Raw genomic sequence first — 26,093 nt, forward strand, 5'->3', positions numbered from 1 at the left:
AATAGTTTAATTGTTAATTATCACATTACTTAATAACCAACGTTGTAAACCATAATTTTTTCCCATTTAATTTACAATTAATATAGATTATAAATTAATTGGGCCAGCAAGATTTAAAACATTTAAAAATTAAATTATAATCTTTCAATTAATTAAGGTTTTAAGGTGGAGTTGAGATGGGAAGTTCACTAACTTCCACGTCCACTAATTCGAGTGGATCGAGGTCACGATAACTCAGGTGGTAGAGAAGCGGCGTATCTAGTCGAAGATAGTGGGTTCGAATGCCGCTCGTGACACTGACTTTGTTATCTCAACTAAAAACCTCAATTAATTGAAAGATCTTAATTGATCAAGCGGACCACGAAAACTAGTGAATTAAATTATAATGTTAACTCTTGGCGATAGTGCTAAGCGTGGCGCGCATATATGATTAAATTTTTGAAATCATTAAGCAACAATCAATAACTATTTCACTTAATAAAATTTACATGCAGAAGCTAAATCGTAGATAGGATAGTGCAGTTTGCAATAAAATTTCTTGTCGTCTTGTAATAAATCAGTAGTTGATCCAACACAACATTTCATACATGATACGCCGCATGACAGACAAAAACCACAGTGTGTGGGCTGTCCGACATGACCATAAATGACCAAAATACGTTTCTTTTACCACACTCACAATACTTCACTGACACGAAAATGTCATTGATATTTGACAATTTGTCCGAGCGTTATGTAAGAGAAAAAAAATATTTTCGCTAATTTAAGTCCATGTTTTTAAATGTGGTTTAAAGCTCCATTGTGCGTGTATTTCTAGATTAATACTATATACCGTTAGATTTTAATTTGGACTTTTAATTTAAAAAATAATGTGCAGGAACGTAACAAATGAGATGATATATATATATAAAAAGTTCGAAAAACCAAAAGACTATGGCTGCGAGTAAAGTAGAACAAAAAATATATTTTTGAAAACAACAATTCTGAACGTTTTAAGCACCCTGTAAAACTTTTTTTTAAATTCATTTATTTACAATTGCACTTTAAATATGCAACAAGCAAAAATGTTTAAATTATTAGTACCTTGTGTGAACGTGCACACAAGGTCGTAGCAGGGACACATAAAATGGCGTGCAAGGCATGAACGGCGTCCATCCAGTGATGGGAGCCATTAGTTCATCAACAGGGTGGAGATCGCTTTGCAATTATCGTTTGCCGATGTTACGCAACTAAGTTCGCGTGGCCAACGTCGCTTCAGTCTAACTGCTAAAATTATTAAATACGAATTTTCGTTACAAAGGATTTTTTCTCTTTGATGTTTGGTATTCCTGTAAAAATTTGGTCATAAATTATTTGAATACCTACAAAACCCACGCTTTGACAGTTTTGACGTAGTGACGAAGCGACGTAGAAAAATAAGTGAAAACATTTTTACCAAGAAATGAACACATATATAGATTTTTGTATACTTGATAAACAATACAAATTTTTGAAAAAAAATTCCTAAAATATTTTCACTTTTCTAATGCCTTAGATTTTACCCATCCACAAAAAAATTATCATGGGCTACTTATGTTGTAATTATTATATACCTTATATAATATATGTATGTAAGGGCACAAACTACCCTTCCTTAAACAAATTATAACTAGAGATATAAATAAAACTTTTGAACTATTTTTTAATTTCCTCCTTATTTGACTTGCTTATAATGAAATAAAATCTAAACTTGTTAACATAGCCCGAAAGATAAAATAGTCTGTTTTCTCACGGTTGAGCAAACGTTAAAATTGGATAAAATTCAGATGAATTTTTAATTTTTAAGTAGAACACCGGACATCCATAAAAACATTGCCCCCCGGCGAATACAGCTCATTTTTTATTGCGATGAAAATTCGTATTTAAGGGTATTAAAAGGTGATTCCAACGAATCGGATTTTTTAAGTTTTGTAATCTACTTTATTGAAAAATCTTTTGGTTTTTCTAATGTTTTATATATTGAATACAGCGTGGGTGCCATAGCCATTGAAAATTTTGTGACCGATTGAATAAAATGCTGATTATTTTGGATCCTACATTTAATATAAACCAACTGATTATATAATTTTGTACAGCAAAAATATTGTAAAAATGTATTTAAATTAATTTTAAAAAATTCTCTGCTTCCAGGGCAAAGTAGAATGATAGCTCGGAATTTTTCTAGTATTTTTTGATCTAGCATCACAAGAAAATATTTCATTAAAATTGTTGATCCCACAACGGAAGTCTGCCCTTACAAGTAGGAAGAAGAATTCTAGAATCTAAATGCTTAAAAGAATGTACGGAATATAATGTAATATATTGGAGTTTGTACAGAAGACAAATTCGGTAAAAAATAAAAACTATACCATTATGATTATCTAGAGATCGTGAGATGCGGTCTGGTAGCATCTCACGTTCTCTAAATGATCATTTATTAATGGTCAGTAAATACTACACATTATACAATTAATGGATGATAATAGCCAAATTACAAGGGATCAAGGGAAGAGAGATAAGAAAAGACCCTTCACTTATCTTACAAAATCATAATAATGTAAATTCTTAATATTATGTTTGTATAATTATTTAAACTATCAAAGATAGGGTGAATTTGAAAGAAAGGAAAACAGCGCATCATTACATTATTTATATTACAATTGTGATGTAAAATGGAGGAGTGATACATATCGTCCATTCTACTAAGCTGAACTCATAGATTCATTTCGGATGAACATCATGTTTAATATTGTAAGAGGTGTTTATAAATAGTAATAGTTAATACAATTAAAAATAGTTTTAACGCCCAAATAAAGGAAAAATATTGCGAGAAAGCTTGAGGACGGAACTGAGTATTTATTTTCCTTTTCTCTAAATTCGCCTTATCCTGCTTTTGTAATATTAATATTTTATATATATATTNTATATATTAATTACAGTCAAAATGTAGCCCTAATGACCTACGCTGTGGGAGCTTCTCATCAATAAACAGAGTCCAAAACTTTCTAGGAAAAAATAACATATTTTTAAATGGAAGAAATCTGTTTAATTAAAGTTTCCTCCAAATGGCAGAATTTTCTTGGATGTGTTGATTAATTATTTTAATTAGCCACGGTTGAGAAAAAGAAAGTTTTCATATTGAAATTTAAACAATTTTAACTAATTTTCACTGTTTATTGCGTTTTTTGGTACTGTACGCTTATATGAAACATCTTAAAAGTAAAATACACTACTTTACTGAAAGTAGGGCTTGTTCATTGTCAAAAGTAGGTTTTCGGCAAGTATTGAAGTAAATTACTAACGATTGATTAAATTAAAATATTTTTTGGTAAAATCCATGGCGTACTGCAAAAAGTTAGTTTACGCTTGTTAATACGTTGTTAATACGTATATTTTGTGAATGAGTAAATTACGGAATATTAGATCAGTAGGAGCCGGCCTCTTTACGACCTCAGCAGCACGACCTGTATTGGTTGCCTTTCCAATATTTCTTCAACCTGGCAATATCTGCGCAGCTTGTTTCTACCACTCCGAGGCCATAAATCTCCGGAGTCTGCAGTGACCAGTTAGCAGTCCATCTATTATTCTAGCCCACGTTTTAGATTTAGTAGTTCTGCCGTTAGTTTCTGCGATGGTTCTTTGATGAACTTTTTCGCATGCCTCTGTCTTGGGTTACATTCCTATGGAAATGAGGATTTATTTTTAATCAGTTGTCTGGTGGATGCACGTTTAGGTTGTTGGGTATGTCACAAAAGGGTTCAAGGACAATATGTGTTTTCATTGAAATTTTCTTGACCAATTTATCGACCTCTTCATAGCCCTAGTACTTAGAAGGGAAATTTTGTTGTCTTCCCCCTAATGCAATCCCGAAAATTCCCTTCCTAGGAATTGGTGGAAGGTCTTGGAATTTACATAAATTTTTATCCAATTAAGGACATTTTTTAGTACTTATAGTTCCCACAAACTAGAAAATTGTTGGGAACACGAGGGCCGTAAACCTCATTTAGGGATGGTTAGGGTATATATCTATTTATTCAAAGTATGGTTGGTATATACAAACTTTTAAGCCGGAAACACACCCGATGCAACGCTACCCGACGCAAATCCAAAGTCCAATTTTCCATAAGATTGAATTACCCCCGTGCACATCTGCCCGATGCTATGCCACGCTAACGTACCTGACGCTCTCCGATCCCCACTGTCCAGATTTTCCTCGGATCGCATCGAGTACAGTCGAAGACAAAAGAACCGGACACTCATATTTTTATTCAAACTACATGTATTATTGTCGTTATATTAACTACAAAAAACTTATTTTAATATAAACCAAATTAACCGACATCAAAAATTCATTAGTTCTTATTCTGAAAAAAATTAATTTTAATGGTTCGGTAGAAAATTGATCAAAACACCGGAATACCATTTTTGATATAATGAATTTAACTAACAATTTATTACATGATTTTGCTCATACAATTACACCACTTTCGTCGAGTAGCGTCAGAACAGGTACCCATAATTTTTATAGTTTATTTCAAACTATGTATATCTCATTTTGTCGTTAGATTAATAGCAACATTTTTATTTTATATAAACCCAATTAAACGAGAACAAAAATTCTTGAGTTTTTATAAAAATTATTTAATTATGATGGTTAGGCAGAAAATTTATCAAAACACAGGGATAACTTTATTTAAAACAATTAAATTTAACTAACAATTTATTGCATGGTTTTGCTCATAAAATTTAACTAACAATTTATTTCATAATTTTGCTCATACAATTATACCATTTTCGTCGAGTAGCATCAGAACAGGGCACTCATATTTTTTGTAGTGTCTTTCAAACTATGTATATGTAATTTTGTCGTTATATTAATTACAAAATTCTTATTTTAATATAAACCAAATTAAAGGAGAACAAAAATTCATGAGTTTTTATAAAAATTATTTAATTTTGTGATGGTTAGCAGAAAATTTATCAAAACACAGGGATAACTTTATTTAAAACAATTAAATTTAACTAAAAATTCATTACATGGTTGTGCTCATAAAATTTAACTAACAATTTATTAAATGGTTGTGCTCATAAAATTTAACTAACAATTTATTAAATGGTTGTGCTCATAAAATTTAACTAACGATTTATTTGTGTAGAGATTAGTGACCGTTAATCGATAGTTATTCAGATATCGTGAGATGCGGTCGGGTGTGATGTAGGTTTCAGAAAAACATTTTCTTTATCTTGCCAACGTTTCGATCTTTTATTGAGATCATCTTCAGGGCTCAAAGTGTTTGTCTTCTGTGTAATTGTGCCATCCTTGCGTGTCGTGTTGNCAATTACACAGAAGACAAACACTTTGAGCCCTGAAGATGATCTCAATAAAAGATCGAAACGTTGGCACGATAAAGAAAATGTTTTTCTGAAACCTACACCACACCCGTCCGCATCTCACGATATCTGAATAACTAACAATTTATTACACAATTATTGGTTTTGCTCGAAATAATGCTTTAAGAACAAAAGGGGCGTTGCGATTGCGATACTGATTTCTGATACACGCTATGTGACTGTACGCGGCTGTGTGCTTGACGTTTTATAGATGTGCACACCCTATCAAAACATGGCAAGGCGTCGGGTAGCGTCGCATACCGTTGCATCGGTGTGTTCCCGGGCTTTAGGCGATACAATATAACGAGAAGGAAACATATTGTTTAATATTGAGAACTGTAACCTAGCCGAACACAATGCAAACTCATATCGAGAAATGTTCAGAAAGCTTGTAAAAAGTATCACTACAAAGAATTATTTAATTAAACGCGCTCATCATAAGAATAAAAACCAAATCTTCTTCAGATAAGGAAATTGAGGAAATTGGAAAGGGACTCCTGGGACAGGGATCGGCCAGGAGAAGGATAACGGTCCATACGTCATTTCCTTTTAACCAATACCCTACGTATTGTAATATAGCGCCCCTGTAGAATATAATAGATGACACCCACCGCCGTCGACGCCGATTGTTGATCGTTAGTTTTTTGTACGTGCCGTTTTGATATCTGGGCCCAGATGGATTTCACTTGAACCGCAGCTTTTTTTACCTGTGGGATTTGACTTGGAAATAGAAAACTACACAAAAACTATCCGGTTTTATCATAAAGACCTCGGGGTGAAAATTACAAAATCCAATGCACTTACCATTTAGTTGTACTAGACAAAACCGCTGATCGCTTCGATCGATAAACATAAATTAAAATTAGTAAGTTATTGGGTGCTTGTGAGGCTATAATGGTAAACGAAGTTACGCTATTAAGTTGATGTACCGTTTCTCCCAGGTCTTTAAATAAAGCATAATGAGTTATGACTTTCACCTTATCGTTAAGATTATCTGAGGGCAATTTTAGATTAGGCATCGGTCTTGATCGACTATTAAATCCAACCATTATAGACAATTAACAAACAACCCATTCTTACACTTTAAAAAATCTACTGAATGGGTTGAATGTGTATTTCAATAAAAACCTCACTTATATAAAATAGCATTTGTAATTCAAATGCAAATTAATATTTATGAACTCTACAAAGAGCAAATTAAATACTGAGTAATCCGCTTTAAATAAAAATAGTTTAATCACGTTTCTTTCTATTATATTCAGTAAATTGTATTTTTTCATTGCTAAAAACAACAAAGTAAAAATGTATGTTGGGCGAGTTTTAACAAGAGAGTTAAATATATTAACAAGAGGGTTAAAAGACCATAAAACTTGGGTTCATATCAATGAAGCTAACAAGGGGCGGATACATACGTGGGATCACCCATTTCAATTAAACTTTTTCACGCGATACTAGGTCAACAAAATATTAGACACTTGTTCGAGCGTTTTTCCCAACGGGCCCTAGGAACCGAGAAAAAACTGCTTTTTTAGTCGTTTAATTTTTTTTTTCTTTTTTCAAGATACAGTTTTCTGCCTTTTGTTGTGAATGTATTACAATGTTACATCAGTCTATTCGCCTTTTGTTTTCTTTTTTTAATCTAGAAGAGGAAAATAATATATTAGATACTAAATACCATTAGATATGTAACAAGTTTCTAGTAAAGTAAGCAAAAAAAATGCTTTTTAAGAAAGAAAAAAACAATTCGGATTTATTTAAGCACCCTTTAAAATACTTAGATTGGCAAACAACAAAAAATAGACATTTTTGGGCTGGATTCCCCGGGGAGACTTTTGTCCTCCTGTGCCTAGCCTGTGTCCCAATTAAAAATTCAATCCAAATTCAACGTTATTGGACTTTCACTCCAATGTGCTGATCTTAGTGCCACCCAACCCGTTATGTGGCTGGGTCACTCGTATCCCACTTAAGCTTAATGCCCAGGAGATCGTCACTTCCCTACCAACGGGGTTAGGCTCCGACAGAGGCTATCGACAGCTAGGTAATTTCAGCCCCAAACGCATGCAAACTCTAATACAACTTAAATCAGTCGCATAAATAAATATAATTATATTCGTGCATGTACTCATTCTAATTAGTCGGTGGAGTACGTTCCCACTAGGGGCGCAATGTCCTATATTAGCATTGAGGTTCTATAGCGTGCGCACCTAGCCGTCAGACCTTATCACACGTTTAGATTCTTAAGTTAGGAGCGACTCACCTCCGCGCACGGAAAGTCTGCTTCTTCCGTGAGGTTCGGTGTAGAAGCCCGCAAATCCACATACTCGACAGAGATGCCGACTTCTCCCGCTTGCCCCTTTCGAGGGGGTGGGTTAACGTTGTGCACTTAACCAGTGCCGCGCGTAAAGGGATACCCAAAAGGTGATCGAAATGCATCGGCCAAATCTCCCACGCACTCCGTAGATAGAGACGACAACTCCCTGGGTGTAAGGGCTCCGCTAGCGTCGAAACCTCCGGATACGCTCCGGCCGCGGTTTCGATTTTAGTCGAATCTCTAACCACCCCTAGAGGAGACCATGCCTACGGTAAAGGCACCTCTGACGTCCGCCACCGACAACCCCCCCCCCGTCCACCATTCCTCACCGATTCGAGGGACGCCGGCAGCGTAGTCATAGCCCCTCGCTGGCTATACGCTCTCGGCAGTCCGATCCATCCGATTACCACGAGGTCGGGAGGTAATTCGGAGGTCATGCGTAAGTGCTAGTTGCAAGTCTGTGGAGTACTGAATATTCCTATAAACAGTATTAATAATCTCACCTAAATTAGGGTCAATGAGGTACTTTTATAAACATCCCTTACCATCGACCCTAGACACAGACACTCTAGAGGGGCGTTGATGACACTATATTTCACCATCACCCTTCATCACTCACTCTAATAAATACAATAATAATCGCAATACTGTTACAGTTGGCAATGTTGGGACTTAATCGGTTTTCAAGGAAATTTGAGATCTCATGTAAAAACTTAAATATGTCAATCTGTAGACATTTTAGGTTGTTTTGCCCTCATGATGACCTTAAAATAGGTCAAAAGCTTGGAAATAGCAACTAAATTTGCTTTCTTCTTCAAGACTATATCTTGATCCAGAGTGTAAGTGAAAAAGCAGTCGATACTTCTAGACTGAAAACTAATAAATACAAGAATATAACTATATACAGTAAAATACCCCCACTTCTTCTAAAAAACGAAACAGGGTACCCAGAAAATGATTCCTGTGCTCGAGAACCATTCATGATACGCCTCCAACATTATTACAATTTTTCATTTAAATCTTTTTATGTAAGGTTTTGGTAGAAATAACAAAGCTAGTGCCACTAACGTTTTCATTTCAACCAAAACCTTACATAAAAAGATTAATTAATTGAAAGAAGTAATTTGGTCAATAGACCACTAAATATAATGGATTACTACAATCGTTTAAAAGATGTCTCTTCTTTTAGATTGTGTCAACAATGTTTAGATTTAATACCATTAAAAGTGAGAAAGATAAAATAATTTTTTGTAATATAAATTGCTTATAAAGAAACTATTATACACTATTTATTAATTTAAAATATTAACTTTTACAATATCTTATTATTGAACCTTATTAATTTGTATTAAAAACAGGCTTCTAAGAGCAACAAAAAAGGTGTTTGCTTAAGGAAATTGAAACTTTTTGTTGTGAGGATGTAAATTATTGATCGTTTTATTAATTTAGAGAAAAAAATATGCAAGCTTCAGACTGGTTTTTAGATTTATGTTACGGCAAGTAGTCTGGCTAAAGTAATCTATATTTTCAATTTGAATTAGTCTGATTTTGGGTAAACTATGTTTATTTTAGACATTTAAATTATGCTAAAAACGAAGAAAAATTTCCTGATTTATGGGTGAGTCTCCCTAGTTATTGGCGATTTCCTCGTCTTCTTATGGGGCCGGAATCGTGTCTGTTTTGACGGAAAACCATCCCCCATCCTCGTCCTAGGGTCGTTTGCAGTGCGCCTCGGAAGAAAACTAATGCCCCGCCAGCTCGAGTGGATCCGTTTTTTGGCTTGGCCATCTGTTTAGCGCACCTCCCAATTCCCATCCGCCTCTTGCTATCTCTTCCATCTACCACAACTTATACCCGGACCTTTCAATTTGCCCTCTTGTCCGACTTTCCATTTGATTGAGTGGGGCTTCTTTCTTTTTTCTGTTCTTCTTAACACTTCCATTTGGACTTTCAGCCACGTCGCCTATTCTTATTTACACCAAACAACAAGCAATACTGGTGAGCAAAGACTGAATTTATAAATATTAAGAGAAATCTCTACTGAACAAAATATAACGGAGATGAATAGTGTCGACATTTCGCATCGGAAGATAAAATGGAATTATGTACAACAGTTTAACGGTAAGGAGATGGGACCACGAAACATGTGAAAAGAACAGTACTGAATTCATCCGAATAAACCAAAAAATAAAAATCTTCCCTCTTTCGCTTTGCTGTGTCATGAACGTTTTAGTTGAAATTTAACAAAAACACGTCATTAATCGATATTATAAAATCTTCAATTTATCGCCTCTCCGCTTTCTCTACCTCTCTCTCTTTTCAAGAATGAAATAAAGATAATCAAAATACGTACGAGTACGAGGTTCATTGATCTGCCAGCGTTCCATCCAAACATTTGTTTATTTTATTTATTTTGTGTGAATTATTCCATACCGCAAGACCTTCAAGCCGTGCGGGTTTAGCATCGAAGACAAAATTTATACTTTTTTAAAATTTATTAATCCAGTACCTCAGTCACTCCATCCCGTTCTCTCTCACTCTCTCTCTCTCTTTCCTTCCCTCTCTCTCTCTCACTCCCTCCCTCTCCCTCCCCCCTCTCTCACTCCTCCCTCTCACTCTCTCTCTCTCTCTCTCACTCCCTCCCTCTCACTCTCTCTCTCTCTCACTCCCTCTCTCTCACTCTCCCTCTCTTCCTCCTACTATCCCTCTCTCACTCTCTCCCTCCCTCTCTTACTCCTCACTCTCTCTCTCTCTATCTTTCCTTCCCTCTCTCTCTCACTTCCTTCCTCTCCCTCTCACTCTCTCTCCCTTTCCTTCCCTCTCTTTCTCACTCCCTCCCACTCTTCCTCCCTCTCCCTCTCTCACTCACTCTCCCTCTCTTCCTCCCTCTCACTCACTCCCTCCCCACTCTCTCACACCCTCTCTCCCTCCCTCCCTCTCGCTCCCCCTCCCCCTCCCTCTATCCAAAACTTTCCATTTGTTATGTCTCGGATTGATCGAACCAAGCCTAAACATTGCCGTGTACTTTTATTTTGAGTGAAATCTAATTTTTTTAAGAGATTATTTATTTGTATTTCTCTCTCACTCTCTCTCTCCGTCCCTCTCTCTCTCTCTCCGTCCCTCTCCCACTCCCTCACCCTCTCTCTCTCTCTCTCTCTCCCTTCCTCCATCCAAAACTTTCCATTTGTTATGTCTCGGATTGATCGAACCAAGCCTAAACATTGCCGTGTACTTTTATTTTGAGTGAAATCTAATTTTTTTAAGAGATTATTTATTTGTATTTCTCTCTCACTCTCTCTCTCCGTCCCTCTCTCTCTCAATCTCTCTCTCTCTCTCTCCGTCCCTCTCCCACTCCCTCACCCTCTCTCACTCTCTCTCTCTCTCTCTCTCTCAATCTCTCTCTGTCAGTTCAACCGAAGAAAATGATTTGAACTATCTGCCACACTCTGAAATTAATTTTAGCGACCGAGAATTTGAAAAAACCAAAACCTGTTTACAAAGCACGTCAAAATTCAATTTCCCCTTAGATAATTACAATACACGGACGCATACGTTTTTGACAGTAATTAAAATATAAAACTTTAGTTAATATCTTTAATTACCTTTTCAGGATTCAAAATTTTCTCTACATACCAAAACACAATGGAACACACTTATAAATCTTTTAATTTTTCGTGCTTTGGTTGATATGTTCTATTTATTCTGTTTAACATACATCGAGTTTAAAAATGGTTATTGGTTTCTTCTTCTTAAAAAAAAAATGTATATAATTGGGAAAAAAAACACTTTGAACTTGTATTTTAAAAAATATTTCTTTTTAAGATCTTGTAGATGACTTTTATGTGAAGAACAGTTGCAACCAGATAGATTATTGTTAGTCTACAATATTTATCAAGTGTTTCCTTCTCTCATAAATATATTTTCTTAATTGAAATTTAATTGAACAATATAGAGACATTGTGAATTCATAAATGTTATTTAAATTACATGAACATCAAAGTATATGCGTTCAGGCAAAAAACAATCAACTTAACCCATAAACACATACGAATTAGCGTATCAAGTAGAGAAAAAAAGGGCCCAAACGAACTGATGAACCATAACCGAGTGGTATGTTTTCATAAGAAACCCTATACCATTCCCTAACACCGACAAAAACAAACACTAATGGGGTTTAATCCCAGTTTCCCACCCGTCCAGTAGCTTATAAAAAGAAAGAGCATAAGAAACAACCCAAGGAGATTCACTGTTGCTGGCTTCATTATGTAATGGGAAACGTGTCCGAACCCAAAAGAAACGCTCAGGCTAAAACATCCGGTCATACTTTATTATCAAATGACTTGTGATCTAAGATCACATTTTCTGGACAACTTACTTATTATACAATAAAAACTTAGGGACTGAATCGATGTGAAACGTCTCATCGTGCCGTTTCGTTAAAATAATAATTCCGCTTGTTATTTGATTTTTCTAGTGGTATATTTTGAAATCATAGCAATTTTTAATATTGTGAGATTTCACTATATAGTCTGCGGGGTGATGAACATTGAATTCGGACGCTACCGATCATTTATAGATTTTATAGTGAAATTATCTCATTAAAAACATGAGATAATCGTTTAACATGATTTTTCAAAATACATATTTTATTAATTATCTGTATATCCAATAAATTTTTCTTTTCTTTATGGCATGTTAAACGAGTCAAAATATGAAAATCTATTTTAGGTACTTCAATTGAGTTGCTCATATTTAATTATAGGGCCGCTTTCTGATATGGGCGTTGGGTAATAGAAATAGCATTTTGATCATTGATGACTGCAATGGGTACAAAGCATGCTTTGATTCAAATTTCACCGAGTCGAACGGATCTCCGGTCGGAAAAAATGTCTGTTAATGAATTGGTCAAAGTGTCAAAATGACACATCCGTTCATTATCAATGGGAAAATTCGAGTCTCTTACATGATAATTTGAAAAGTTTTTAAATCAGGAAAGTTGCAACCGAGTCACGTTTCGATTCAGAGGGAATAATGCGGAAAATTATTTTCAAAATATGGGAAGCAATTATGTCGATTTATGGAGCAGAAAATAGAAACGGATGATCATTTTATGTATGAAAGAATATGTTTTATGATGAATAGAAACGTTTTAATTTGGCGTATTTAAATTGGACCATTTTCATCGAGGTCCGCCCATTCTTGCTATATCTTTGGGTAGACATTTTTATTATCTAGTTTCAAATAATTAATAATCGTTTTGGTATTAATTGATTATTCATGGGTTTTTAACGTACTTTGTTTTGTTTAATTTTTTGGGTTAAAACATTACTCAAAAAATTAAACAAAAGTGAGGGGGTTTGTAGTGGAATATAGAGTTACCCCACAGACTCACCAAACTAAGCAGTTATTTTATAGTCTTGAATTAATGTATATATTAGCGTGTTCAGTTAAATGGATGTGTGTGTGTGTGTGTGTGTGTGTGCGCGTGCGTGCGTGCGTGCGTGCGTGCNTGTGTGTGTGTGTGTGTGTGTGTGTGTGTGTGTGTGTGTGTGTGTGTGTGTGTGTGTGTGGTTGGAATTGTGGGGAATATGGAGTACCCCACAGATCCACCAAATTAGGTTAGTTGTTTAGGGTAATTGATGTTAGCGAAAGGAGAATGGGCCCTGTCGTAATATCAAATGCCCCAGTGACCTCCCAAATTTTTCTGAACATATTGTACGATTGTATTTAGTAAATTAAATGTTCATGTATGTGTGGGTGGGTTTGTGCTTAAACAGACAAATTTAGGTTAGGCCACAGTACATTATGTATGTACTTATGGTCATGAGTTGCCTTTTAACCACGTGTGGATGGGCAAATTAAGAATAGAGTCCCAGAAGTCCAGGAAAAAATAAAAATCGCTAGTCCCCCTTACTGGAGAGTAAAGCAAAATCGCGAGGTTCCGGCAATAGCCACGGCAACTAACCCACCACAATCATTTTTGAAGCTTACAAAAATGCGCTTATGAAATAAATAACATCTCAAGGGTGGCTCTATAATATTTCTAACATAACCAGGCTATCATATTTAAAAGCTTACGATATCAACTTAAAACATCTCTGGAACTGCCTAACAACCCTGCCAAAATTGGGGTCTACAAATGGCCTAACGCAGTGGTCGGCAAACCGCGGCTCTTTGACTTCTTGGCTGCGGCTCTTTCACTAAATGTTTAGTGCAGACACGAAGAGAAAAGTACGACAGGTGCAATAAATGGGATTGTCGCTATTTTTAAAGAAAAAATTAATCACGAGATACTTACCATTGTATTATTCATCAGGAAGCACTATGTGCGCAGACATTACCTGAAGAAATTTGCTCACCAGGTTCAGACTTTAGAAACAACAAAGCGACGCTAGCCTTTGTTAAAAGAAACCTCTGAATGCCACAGTAACAGAAATTTTTTGCCCTTTAATATTGATATTGGCAGCTTTGAAATGCAGTTGCTGGGTTAAAAAAAAAGAATTTTGGAGCTCAAAATTCGAGCGTCTTTAAACCGATTTACAACTGTTGGAGAAAAATAAATGTGAATTAAGTTTACAGCACAAATGGTCTGCTTTGAAAGATCTGGCGATGGAAGTATGTTGATTTTTAACACCTGGATGATGATGATGATGATGATGATGATCAACTGAAGAAACTAGCTTTTGCTGTTCTTTCTTTATTTGTGTTTACATATTTATGCGAACAATCATTTTCAAGCATGAACTTTAACAAGAGTAGATTAAGAAATCGGCTTATCGATGAGAACTTGGAATCTTGCCTAAAATTAAAACAATATACAAAGCTGACTTTCCCCTACTTTCCACGGAAATGCGAGACCATTGTTCACAGAGTATTTGTAGTTTTTTCAAGGATACCTTTTATATTATTTAATTTGTTAAATTTTTAAATAAATATTTCTTTATGTAAGAATGATACCAAGTTTTATTTAATGTACCGTTAGATAAACTAAGATATATTCAGCAAAGGCAATTTCGAGAGTGTGCTTTTAATTTTAATTATTTCCATAAAAATGTCTACTAAAGCGAAGCTTAAGTTTAAAAAATGGCTCTTTGAATAAACTTCAATTTTGTATTTTTGATTATATTTGGCTCTTTTGGATGACGAGTTTGCCGACCACTGGCCTTACGCGTAGGTGGGTGGTCGTGAGAGAAGTCGTGGGTTCGATTCCCACCGTCGCCCCTGTCCCTTTTGTCATGCTACCCTCTCCTCTACGTTTCGGACTAATTTCCCATCCCAAGCATCTACAGTTTCTTTCTATATTGTTACATACACAATTAATAGGAATACCTCCTTTTAATTTTTAGCAAGTTTTACGCTTGTTTTCAACTTAAATATTTTTTTAAGATGTTCCCTATATGTTATTGTTTCTCTGTTAGAAAGTATCTAGTTTAAAAAAGTGAATTTTTTGGTCAAAATGGAATTTTATTACCTGGTTCGTCTGCGATTATTACCATGCGACAAAACCAAAAAGTAACTAATTTTCCCCAAAGAAACCAGGCTTAACTGTTCAGCAACGAAACTAGGCGGACATAAAAAATTCGGTTAATTACAATTAATTAGCAGAATATCGTCTTGGAAGGAGTTACGTAAACCGTAAACCTTTCACTTTAACGTTATTACGCACTAATTGTCAATAGCTAAAACTAATAATAATAGTAGAAAGTAAAAAATAATTAAGGGGATTGATATTTAACACCACAGCCCCCACTCCGGCCGTATAACGGGTGACGGTTTGCACTAAAATAAAAGTGAATGTTGCAATTTCATTATTAATTTTCTTCTCGTGGGATATCGATTTTACTCAAATGATTTTGAAGATAAAAATAAACAATGCTGGAGGACAAAAGATCAACCAAATGGAATAGCGATTGTTTTATATGTCACACCGAACATGTAGTTTTGTTGTTTACATTTTAAAAAAAGCTTAATTTTTAGTCTCTTCTCAACAAATAAATCTTTGGAATTTGAAAAAATTAAACATTTCAAATTTGATTCAGAAATAATTAATATTTTCTTCAAGTCTCTCAACCTCAAAACATTCACTTTTATTAAAACGTGATTGAATATTTAAATTTTTCATACTCAGACATCACAAGAACAAATGAAAGAAAGGAGCAGGATAGGCAAACGAGTATGATCAGAACGTCCAAATCAAAGTTTAAAAAATTAAATCGCACAAAATCAAACAAAAAATTAATATTTACTAAAAATCGATCAATCCACAAGGCTTCTGAAATACAAACGTTTTCTTGAATCTGTTAAAATTATAATTAATTAAAACATTAACACTAACAAGGGGAGGCTACGGACGTGAGGTCACCGATTTCAATGAAACTTTCTTTGGCTCTACTAAACCAAAAATATTAGACACTTACTCGAGCTTTATTGCTAATGGCTCCTAGGAGCCATAGAAAAAAATTAAGTAACTTAAATATAGTTTTCTGCCTTCGTGGTGCGTCTACTTCAACATATTTAAAGTTACTCCATGGAAGGTTTTTTTTTTGCGGGGGAACGATTATCAACAATTATTATTTTATATAAATAAAATAATCTGAACATGAAGTTGATATTCTTTTTTAATTAAAACCCTGATTATAATTTTTAGTCAAAATTTTTAAAAAGTGCTTACAAAATTGTCGCTCTCCCAATGCCTTCGAATTTCCTCGAAAATCACTTTATTTACATTCACACTTTCAAACGACTTCACCAATCTACAGGAATTTTTACTATGATTTAGAAACTTATAAACTATACGAAATGGTATAAATCTGGCCTCCGTAAATAAATTATAAACAAAGATAAAATAACATAGCGTTTGAGTCGATTTTATTGATTTCAGCCTTATTTTTTTCACTTAAAATGGTCAAAATGTAAACATTGTTGACATAGCCTAAAAGAATAAATATTCTGTTTTCGAACGACTGCAATAACGTTGAATTTGGATAAAATTCAAAGGAGTTATGAATTTTTAAGTAGAACATCTGAGACAAAAGAAAATTACTCGAGGATTTTTTTTCATCAATGGAAATTATTATTTAATGGTTTTACAGGTTGCTTAAAACCTATTCGATGTGTTTTTGGTTTGTTTTGCCTTCTTTATTCGCAGCGTCTTTTGGGTTTTTGAACTTTGTATATATGTCATCTCATTTAGTACGATCCTCCATATTACTTTCTTATTCTAGAAATACATGTACAAGGAAGGCAGAAAACCATATTTTAAAAAATGAACTTAAATTAATTAAATATTTTTTGTCTTGGCGACTAAGCCTTTTGGCAAGAACGCTCGTACGCTTGTCTAATTACTTTTCTTCCTAGTATAATCAAAGTTTCTTTTATTCGGTAATCTCGTAGCCCTCTCTTGCGAGGTTTTGAATTCGCTTTGTTAGTCAAGAGTGTGGCTGAAAAGCGAGGTCTTGCAACAATCCATGAGCATCTAGAAACAGAAAAAGTGAATAGAACAGCACAACACGAAAAAGAAGAGAAAGAAATGAGAAAAGAAAGAGAGAAAAATATAGAAAAGCGCACAGACAAAGACAAACTGTCTTATGATAAAAATAAATTTGTCATTTGTCGCCGAGAATCAAAAAGATTACACGACATTTGAAAAATGGCAAAAAGGAGGGAAAATTCAAAAAGTGGGGTTGAGATGGGAAATTAGTGTCGAAGTCACGATAGCTCAAGTGGTAAAGCAGGGCGTATTTAGCCGAAGGTCGTGGGTTCGAATCCCGTGACGCTGACTTTTTTTATCTCAACTAAAAACCTTAATTAATTGAAAGATATTAATTGGTCAAGCGGACCACGAAAACTAGTGAATAAGAAATAAAAATGAAGAATAGTTGTATTGTTGCACGTAAAAAAGAGTTTCTCTTACATGTAAGAAAAAAATAAGAAGATTAAGAAAAATAAAAAGAGATGTGTGTGTCTGTGTACATGTGTTACCAGCGAAAATAAGCATGACAAAATTAGAAAAACTGGCCATCCAAGACACAAATCAAAACTTTTTAACATTTCAAATAGGTATCAGTGTATTTATTTACAAACCAACCTTTTTTTGAAATCATATAGAACGATAATCAAAGCGAGAAAAGCGTGTACAGATGTGACCAGCTTTCGACTGGTCGAGAATGGACGGTCGGTAGAATAATCGTTTATTTTAATTTATTGATAAATTAGTACCGGCCCTCGTGGAAGGGGGTGATTGAAAGGGGCTTCGCCACAAATCTGTTTCTGACAAGTGGAAAATCATGAATGTTCGCCGAACACGTCCCATGTGTGCGATTTTCTGTTTGGGATCGCTCTTTACTCTCGGCCGCATAATGATCCGTTTAACACAATAAATAGGTAGCTTAAACCATTATAACTGAATTTATAAATTAAATTATTATAACATTCGGCATTATCTTGCTTTTAGTGTAACATCTTTTAATTGATATGCCCGTCCCATTGATCGAAAGCACAAGAAATAAAACAATAAAGCTATAAGTCGATAAATCAAATCAATCAATCGCAAGGCATTAGAACAAAAATTATGTATTTTTTATATAGAAATCAATATAGTTTGATCAGTAAAAAACATCGGGGTAACTACGTCCGCTGAGAATCGGACGCGTTTTGTCCTCAACGTGATTTATTTTGAAATAACGTACCTCAGGGTTGATAGTAAACCCTGACCTACCCTTGTCACAACTTTATTTTCTAAAAGAAAGGTCGACAAACACCACACCGGAAAAATAGACTGCCAAAAAATGTGGCGTCGAGCCAAAAACGGATCTTGACTTACTGGACCAACAGGGAGAATGGGCTGTTCTGAGATGATCGATATTGAACTACTACAAACAAATAGTGATGTATACATTTGACGGCGCCGAACGTGAAATGCTTAAATTCTTACATCTAATAAAACCCGGATTTACTGAAACTTGCATAAGTTAAACAATTTAGAACCAAATCGTTTCACAGTTTGTGTTTATTTTTGTTTTTTCAACTTGTCTTTGTCTTTGAGATATTCATTCAATAAGCCACATTTCATGTAACCTACAGAAATTGTATTCATCCTAATTTCAAAGAGAAAGTCTTAAGCTTACAACCAAAGACACAAATTGCAAACATTCTTTGGATTTGACAAGTAATTTAGGTTCAAAGCCGTCAGTTTGACAGCCGAAACGTTAATCAATAGCTGAAATGATAAAAGAGATCTAGAGATAAATAGGATCTAGATCGACTTTACAAAGGAAATCAGTGAAACTCAAGTTCTGATAAATAATTGCAACCCGATTAACTATTCAATCTCCAAAAATGCAATCCATATTGAAACACTATGTTTAATTAATTATCATTAAATACAAAAAATGTAAAATTGTGCAATGAATGAATGAAATGTAAATAAAATAAAAATAAGTAATGAGAGGTTGAAAGAGGGACACTTACTTACTAAAGCCTGAATACGTAGAGAAAGGTTGCTCGATTTGTCCCACATAACTGAAGCGTGCCATTCCTTGGCTCTGTATAGAGAGCATGTAGGATTACCAACGGATATGAGAAATCTAGTTGACCAGGCAGCAAGTACTTGGGCCCCCTTTGGGTTCATACAGCGACCATTATTGTCCCTTTAACGCATAAGAGATGAAAGTGTGGGTAAGACTGCGGTTTTGGCTGTACAGGGTCAGGGTCTCTCTCTCTCTCTCTCTCTCTCTCTCTCTCTCTCTCTCTCTCTCTCTCTCTCTCTCTCCCTCTTTCTTTCTTTCTTTCTCTCTCTCTCTTTCACACACTCTCCCCTCTCTCTCTTTCTCTCTCCTTCTCTCTCTCTTTTTCCCTCTCTCCTATCTCTCTCTCTCTCTCTCCCCTCTCTCTCTTTCTCTCTCCTTTTCTCTCTCTTTTTCCCTCCATCCTCTCTCTCTCTCTCTCTCTCTCTCTCTCTCTCTCTCTCTCTCTCCCTCTTTCTCCCTCACACTCTTTCTCCCTCACCCTCTCCCTCTCTCTCTTTCTCCCTCTCCCTCACCCTCTTTCTCTCTCCCTCTCACAATCAATAAAGGGAAGACACTTCTTGAGGTATTGGCCCAATACTAAATTGGCCTACTGTTCTCAAGATCTGTTTGTATATACATAACTTTTTCTCCTCTCTTTTTATACTCTCTTAGTATTTCTTCATTTTCAACCCTAGTCACCCCCCCCCAAAAAAATGGGGAGGTACACAACATATATTAATGTATATACATGAAAAAATAAATTAATAAACAACAGACGATGTGGCGTATTGACCTCAATAATTATAAAAAACCTCAACTCAATTCCTTATTAAGCACCCCTAATAATTGCCGGATGATCATCAAATAGCTGCTAAAACTGTAATGATGACACTGAAGATCAGAAATTATCATAATAGGTTGATAAACTAAAAATTCTCAAATGATAATAAATGTAATATTCTCAGCTCAGATGGACTAATAGTCAATTGTGATATTTCAAAAAAATATGATTCAACAAAATATTAAAAGCAGCAATTATAATATTAATAGTTATTAGCCAAAGTTTACTGGTACATTGTGAAATTAAAAATTTACAAAAACTTGTTTTTGTTGTATTGTCAAAAAATTAAATAAAAATAATGTTTTCATTTTTTTATCATAGCATTGTTCCTTAAAATTCCTTGTAATTATCTTTGAAAAACAGGCAAAATAGTATTCAAAGTTAAGAAAAAACATGGAAATACTGCAAAAACAATTTAAGTACATTTTTGGGAGGCACTGGATGTGTAAAGTAAGACACTGTATAACATTAATGGTTGGAATTATTGACTTGGAAGTCCAGAATGAAGAAACTAAAGAAACTATTTCATTTATCACATTAAAATAGCAGAAATTTACTACATTCTATAAGTTCAAAAGTTTACAACTTGGCCCTCTGGTTAGAATTAGGATTTCACCGTTTGCTAGCCGCTGACTAAGTGCATAGCCAACAATTTTGAAGTAGCAAAATGTTTTATCATAAATGAAATATGACTGTGGTCATGCCAGTCAATTTTGAACATACCCTTCAATTGTGCAGAGATTTTGAATATAAATTTAAAACGCTAGTATGAAATTCAAATCACCTTGAATATACCTATGTATTTAACATTTTAGACTTTTCATAAGCACATAATATCAAATAGAACATTAAAATTTCTATGTTTATGATTATATTTTATGAATTATAACTAAAATTTTAATTAAGTAAAGAATTTGTATTATCTTGGGTTTAGTCAGCAACTAAACAAATCAATAATTAATAAACAATTTGTGCTTATCGTTTTTTTTTTTTTTTTTGTTCCAGATGCTCCAGAAGTCACAGCTGATGAAGCGTGGGTCCATTCAGGAATCGGAAATCAAGCCGTCCTTTCATGCACTGTGTATGCGGAACCAGAAGCAGAGGTATTAATTAATTACAATACATTGTATATTTATTTACAGAAATTATACATAACTTCTTATTTTGAAGAAAAGCAAAGTAAGTGGATAATTGCTCATCTTATTCGTTGTATTTATTGTATATTTTTCTCCTTAGTATGATATATTCAGTATTGTATTATTCCATGAATTCTTTAAATGTTGTATAAATAAAACTATTTTATAAATTAACTTTCGTTTAGGTCCGTTGGTACAGGTCATCTCTTAAATTGGACGTTACAGATGATCATGTTACCGAAACCAGCTCGAACAGGCATCGATTGATCATAAGACAAGTCCAACTTCAGGACTTGGACAATTACACATGTGAAGCTCAAAACAATTTTGGAAAAGCCAAGCAATACATTGTGCTTTCTGGTAAATACAATTTCAGTATGTTTTACATTGAGAATTTTTTATTTTGATTATTTGCCTCTAGGTAAACCACAAGTAGCTGTGTTTCGAAGTAACCCGGCATCAAGGTGGCGCGACAGTTATAATATATCATGGACAGTGTTCAGCTACACACCTCTAGAAGAGCACAAATTATTTTTTAGACGGAAACAATTTACAGGACAGATACCGAACTCGCTCAAGTCAGAAGTTTGGGTGATTATCTCTCATTTAAATATTTATTTTTTTTTTAATTACTTGCTAAAATTTATGTTATTTCAGGGTGGTAATTTAACATTTTGGTATCTGAGGGAATGGACAGATGTTACACTACCCTCAACACCAGGAAATGACATAACGCAACAAATGTCATATTTAATAAGAGGCCTCGAACCTGAAATGTTGTATGAGGCAAAAGTACAAGCCCGAAATACATTTGGATGGAATCAAATGTCAGATGTATTTACATTCCATACGGCAAACAAAGGTAATAGTTTAATGTTTGTCATAAATTTAGTCAACTATTAATACTACTATTTATAAATTTGTAGATAGCTACTCATGGGAACCATCACAGGACATTTTCCATTCACCAGGTATATCTTATTTAAATGATTGCAACTTCATCATTATAATTTTTTTTTTTTTAATTGAAGAAACAGAAATACGGGACCTTGGAGTGACTGCACTAGGAGAGGCGCATTTAGATTATGAACCTTCGCTACTTCTCCTAGTGATTTTGATGTTCCACTTTAGTCTGTAGTGGTACAAAATGAATATTTAAATTTAAAAAAAAAAAAAAAGGATGTTTGGAAAAATAAAGACCCTTAGAATTCTACCGACTGTCAACCTTCTCCTTCTTTTGATTCGAAAGAGAAAAAACAAACAATAAACTCTATTTATGTACTTACGTCCTAAAACTTGAAAATAAAATTAAAAACTCCACTTGTAAATAACTGATCTTTAATGCTTTTTCATTTAAGCAATTGTGTAAATGCAGGGTTCAAAACAATATTTAATTAGACATTTAAATAAAGATCGTTGAAAAAGAAAAAGGTAAGTATAACTTGTAAATAAATGTGGTTTAAAATTTTTCTAAAAACTTGTATCTTTAGAATACCTGCAAGTCAATTTTACTTTTGTAATGATTTAAGTTTTTTAATTTTTTTTTTTTTTTTTTTTAATCCTCCGGTACATCACAATAGCTGTTTATCGAAAAAAGCTTAATTTATGAAATTGAAAATATGATACATGTGTATATTGATGTAAATAAAAAGAACAAATTAATAATAAATTCAAAACGACTTAAATATCATATTTTAAGATTGTAACTAATTTTTATAAAATCAATTTTCCATTGAAATACAACGGGAGAACTTCAGTACCTTGTTAATTGCGTTGCTATCTGTAAAAATGTATGCTTGTTAATTGAAAATTGAAATTTTTATTTGTTTATAGTGTCGTATATTATTGACAGTGCCCTCACAATGGAATCTTATTAAAAAAAGTAGTCAAAAATAATTGTTATGTGTTTCTATGTTTTAATAATTTATGTTGTTCAAAAGTTAAAAAAAATATAAAGAAGTACTTTGTTATGTTGTGTTTAAATTTTAAATAATTGAGGTAATTTAGCTAAAAATTTGTACAATGTGGTTCTTATTAACAAAGTAGTAAGTAGTTATTTTGTTCAAGATGGATATAAAAAAACTAAAATAACTTTTTACTACTTCACAATTGTATATTTATATATATTTTGTTTAAACTAATAGTTAAACATTTGTGTTTTTTGACAAATGAAATATTTTATGCTCTTGCATGTACAATTTTATTTGTGACTAAGAATCATAATATTTTACACAAAAAATGTACTAATTGTGATGTAATACTAAGGATGTATATCTTCAAAATTTCTGAATTTACGTGCAAGCAGATTTGTGTACTAATATTAAAAATTAATTTAAAACATAATTTCAAAATCTTTTCATTCCTTATTATCCTTTTTTTTAAGCAAAAACTATGAACAATTTTATGTCATACCTAATTACCTATCTAGCCAGATAGCTTTCAATCGAATAACAAAAATAGTCTTATGAGATGGCTTACTTTCACTTTGACATAAAGTAAATGACAATTTCCCTCTGACCTCAATAGGAATTTTAGTACCTTAAGTCTAATAGGGATAATTAGGCGATTCATCTTAAAAGCCGAAGAATGACACAACGAAGTTAGTTCAAGTTCAGTACTCACGGCTGACAGTTGTGCGGAGTGAAGATGTCACCATATTTATTACTTTTTGCCCTGTGTGTCCTTCTACTCAATGGAATTTGTGCAGAGGATAAAGTAGACGAGTAAGTTTTTGTTCAAACATACATAAGATCTCTCTGGTAGTATATTACATTTAAAAATTGTTATTTCAGTGCTGAAGTTGACAAATCGATCATTCCCACTGGGCCTGCTTATATCAACAATGAAAAGAGAACTCTGTTTGCCATGTCAGTAATGGGCTGGATGTCTTACATATTTAAAAACGTTTATAAACCGGTCAGACGCGTTTACGTTAAATTCCAGCCAGAGATAGTATTTGTTAAGTGTCTTTTAAATCCTCGTATGAGACTCGAACAGTTCAAGCAGGAAATTTTCAAAGGCAATAGGAACAACTTATTTTCTGATGCCCAGCAGAACTATGAAGATTATTATATGAGGGAAACGCCAAGTAATAGCTACACGTATAACACTAATTATCCAATGACTAGTGATTACAACGCGGGCATGTCGAGGCTCATTACATCAGCATACAACACATGGATTGAAATGGCAGATAAACTCAAAAAAAGAGAAGGAATGTGGTGTATCATAGATTACTGTAAAAGAAGATTTTTTAGATGGCTGGACGAATAGAATTAATTGTAATTTTTTTTCTTTATAAATAATTCAATATATATTTAAAACAAATAGTTTAATAACTTTCATTACCCTTTTTAAAACTACAGGCACAAATAAAAATGTTCAATGTGTACATTCAGCAAGTAATACCGAAATATTTACAAATTCAATGCTCACAATGTTGATTAACAAGAATACTTCAGCAGGGTTTAATAACATTGTTGTTTCTACTGTGAAAATTGGTTTTTTGAAATATAAATTAATAAATATAAAAGCCAAGAAAAATATTTTAATTTGAAATTCTCGTAAACAGATAAGTATTTTCCAGTGTGAATAAGGCCAAAGAAAATACAGAAATATACATAGTTTACAGACAAGAATAAAATAAAAGACAGTTTAAAAGAAAATATAAAATTTTTGAAGACAATGACAGAAAATCAAACTTCAACAATGCAGCCAAGAACCCAGCCGATAATTGGGCTTTATTCCCTCCGTTTTGACAGGACTTTACAGACAAATATGAAACTACTGAACTATGAAAATGTGCATACATAATCAAAAACTTGGAAATAAGCGAACATAAGACATTTAACACTAGAAAATTCATAAGTGCACAAATTAACAAGCATTCACATACATCTTTACACCTTTAAAAAGAAAAAGACTCAGACTTAATCCATAAAAGGCACCACAGTCTTACCAAAGCACTTATACAGTCATACGACCCCATATGAGGAAAAAAACCTGTGGCCAGAAATGAAGAAAATATTATTTTTTTTACTATTTGAATATCACACAACTAGCCAATGTGGAGAGACTTAAGAACAAAACGTTTTAGAAATTCACTGTTCTCTTATGTACCGATTTTCGTCAGTCAATGCTCATTAATATTCGGAATATTGAACAAGGATTAGAGAATCTACAAAATTCGCCTTCAACACAACCACAGATCACTGTTGACGATGAGCCTAATACAGTCAATAGTAGTATCTTAACCATCAGCCAACAGAAAAAGGTGTTATTTAGGTCTGTCTTTAGGTTAAAATTAAGTGAATCCAGAATGCAACCTTTGACAAATAAAGAACATCTAGAAACATATTCCCGAGTAGAAGTGGAAAAAGAATTGATTATTCCTCAAGAAACAAAAACTAAAACAATACAGTATCAAAAAAGTAGCTTAAAAAAACTGAACTGGCTTCACAGGAATCATAGACATTGAAGATGACAATTTCAGGTTCATCACCTCACTGACAATATGAAAAATCTCACAACAAATAAAAGAGTTACATATGTACGTTCTATTTGTGCCAAAAAATTTTACAGTGTGTATATGTCCAAAGCTATACGGTTATATTACATTAAAGAATTTTCAAAAATTATGTAGTTTCCATTGAAAGCAAACTAGCACCCTTCGCTGTTTGTTCATTGTGAAAATTTGTCAATATTTTCATTTTGTTTACTAAAACAGAAGAATTAACAGATTCGGATATCACCAATTGTGAATTTATTTGTGGGCTAAAATGCTAAATTTTAAATCTCAGAATGATTTTGAGTTGGTGTTGTCCCACAAACACTTATCATTCTTATAATTTTCTTTCGTTTTTACCAATTATCAATTAAATTATAAAACC

The 26,093-nt window shown here is 33.7% G+C and overlaps 2 protein-coding genes across 4 annotated transcripts in view; both read left to right on the forward strand.

The window, feature by feature from the left end:
* The window catches only part of LOC106665877 (limbic system-associated membrane protein-like), a 489,908-nt gene extending 466,772 nt beyond the window's left edge, over nt 1-23,136 (forward strand). Inside the window, exons 9-14 of one of the 3 annotated variants that reach the window (XM_014392677.2) lie at nt 21,074-21,171; nt 21,390-21,564; nt 21,626-21,795; nt 21,862-22,066; nt 22,131-22,175; nt 22,236-23,135. In XM_014392677.2, coding sequence (XP_014248163.1) covers nt 21,074-21,171; nt 21,390-21,564; nt 21,626-21,795; nt 21,862-22,066; nt 22,131-22,175; nt 22,236-22,342 — 800 coding nt within the window. In that variant the 3' untranslated portion in view covers nt 22,343-23,135. Of the gene's footprint in view, nt 1-21,073; nt 21,172-21,389; nt 21,565-21,625; nt 21,796-21,861; nt 22,067-22,130; nt 22,176-22,235 lie in introns of all 3 variants that reach the window. The other 2 variants (XM_014392678.2, XM_014392679.2) reach the window with 2 other exon arrangements.
* A 485-nt stretch (nt 23,137-23,621) lies between these two features.
* LOC106665786 lies at nt 23,622-24,477 on the forward strand. Its single transcript, XM_014392493.2, has 2 exons — nt 23,622-23,927; nt 23,997-24,477. The coding sequence occupies exons 1-2, from the start codon at nt 23,851-23,853 to the stop codon at nt 24,475-24,477; spliced, it is 558 nt and encodes a 185-aa protein (XP_014247979.1). The 5' UTR covers nt 23,622-23,850.
* Nucleotides 24,478-26,093: the final 1,616 nt, after the last annotated feature.

This window comes from Cimex lectularius, unplaced genomic scaffold (assembly GCF_000648675.2).
Source record: "Cimex lectularius strain Harlan isolate CLEC.00 unplaced genomic scaffold, Clec_2.1 scaffold12, whole genome shotgun sequence".
Taxonomy (NCBI): Eukaryota; Metazoa; Arthropoda; class Insecta; order Hemiptera; family Cimicidae; genus Cimex; species Cimex lectularius.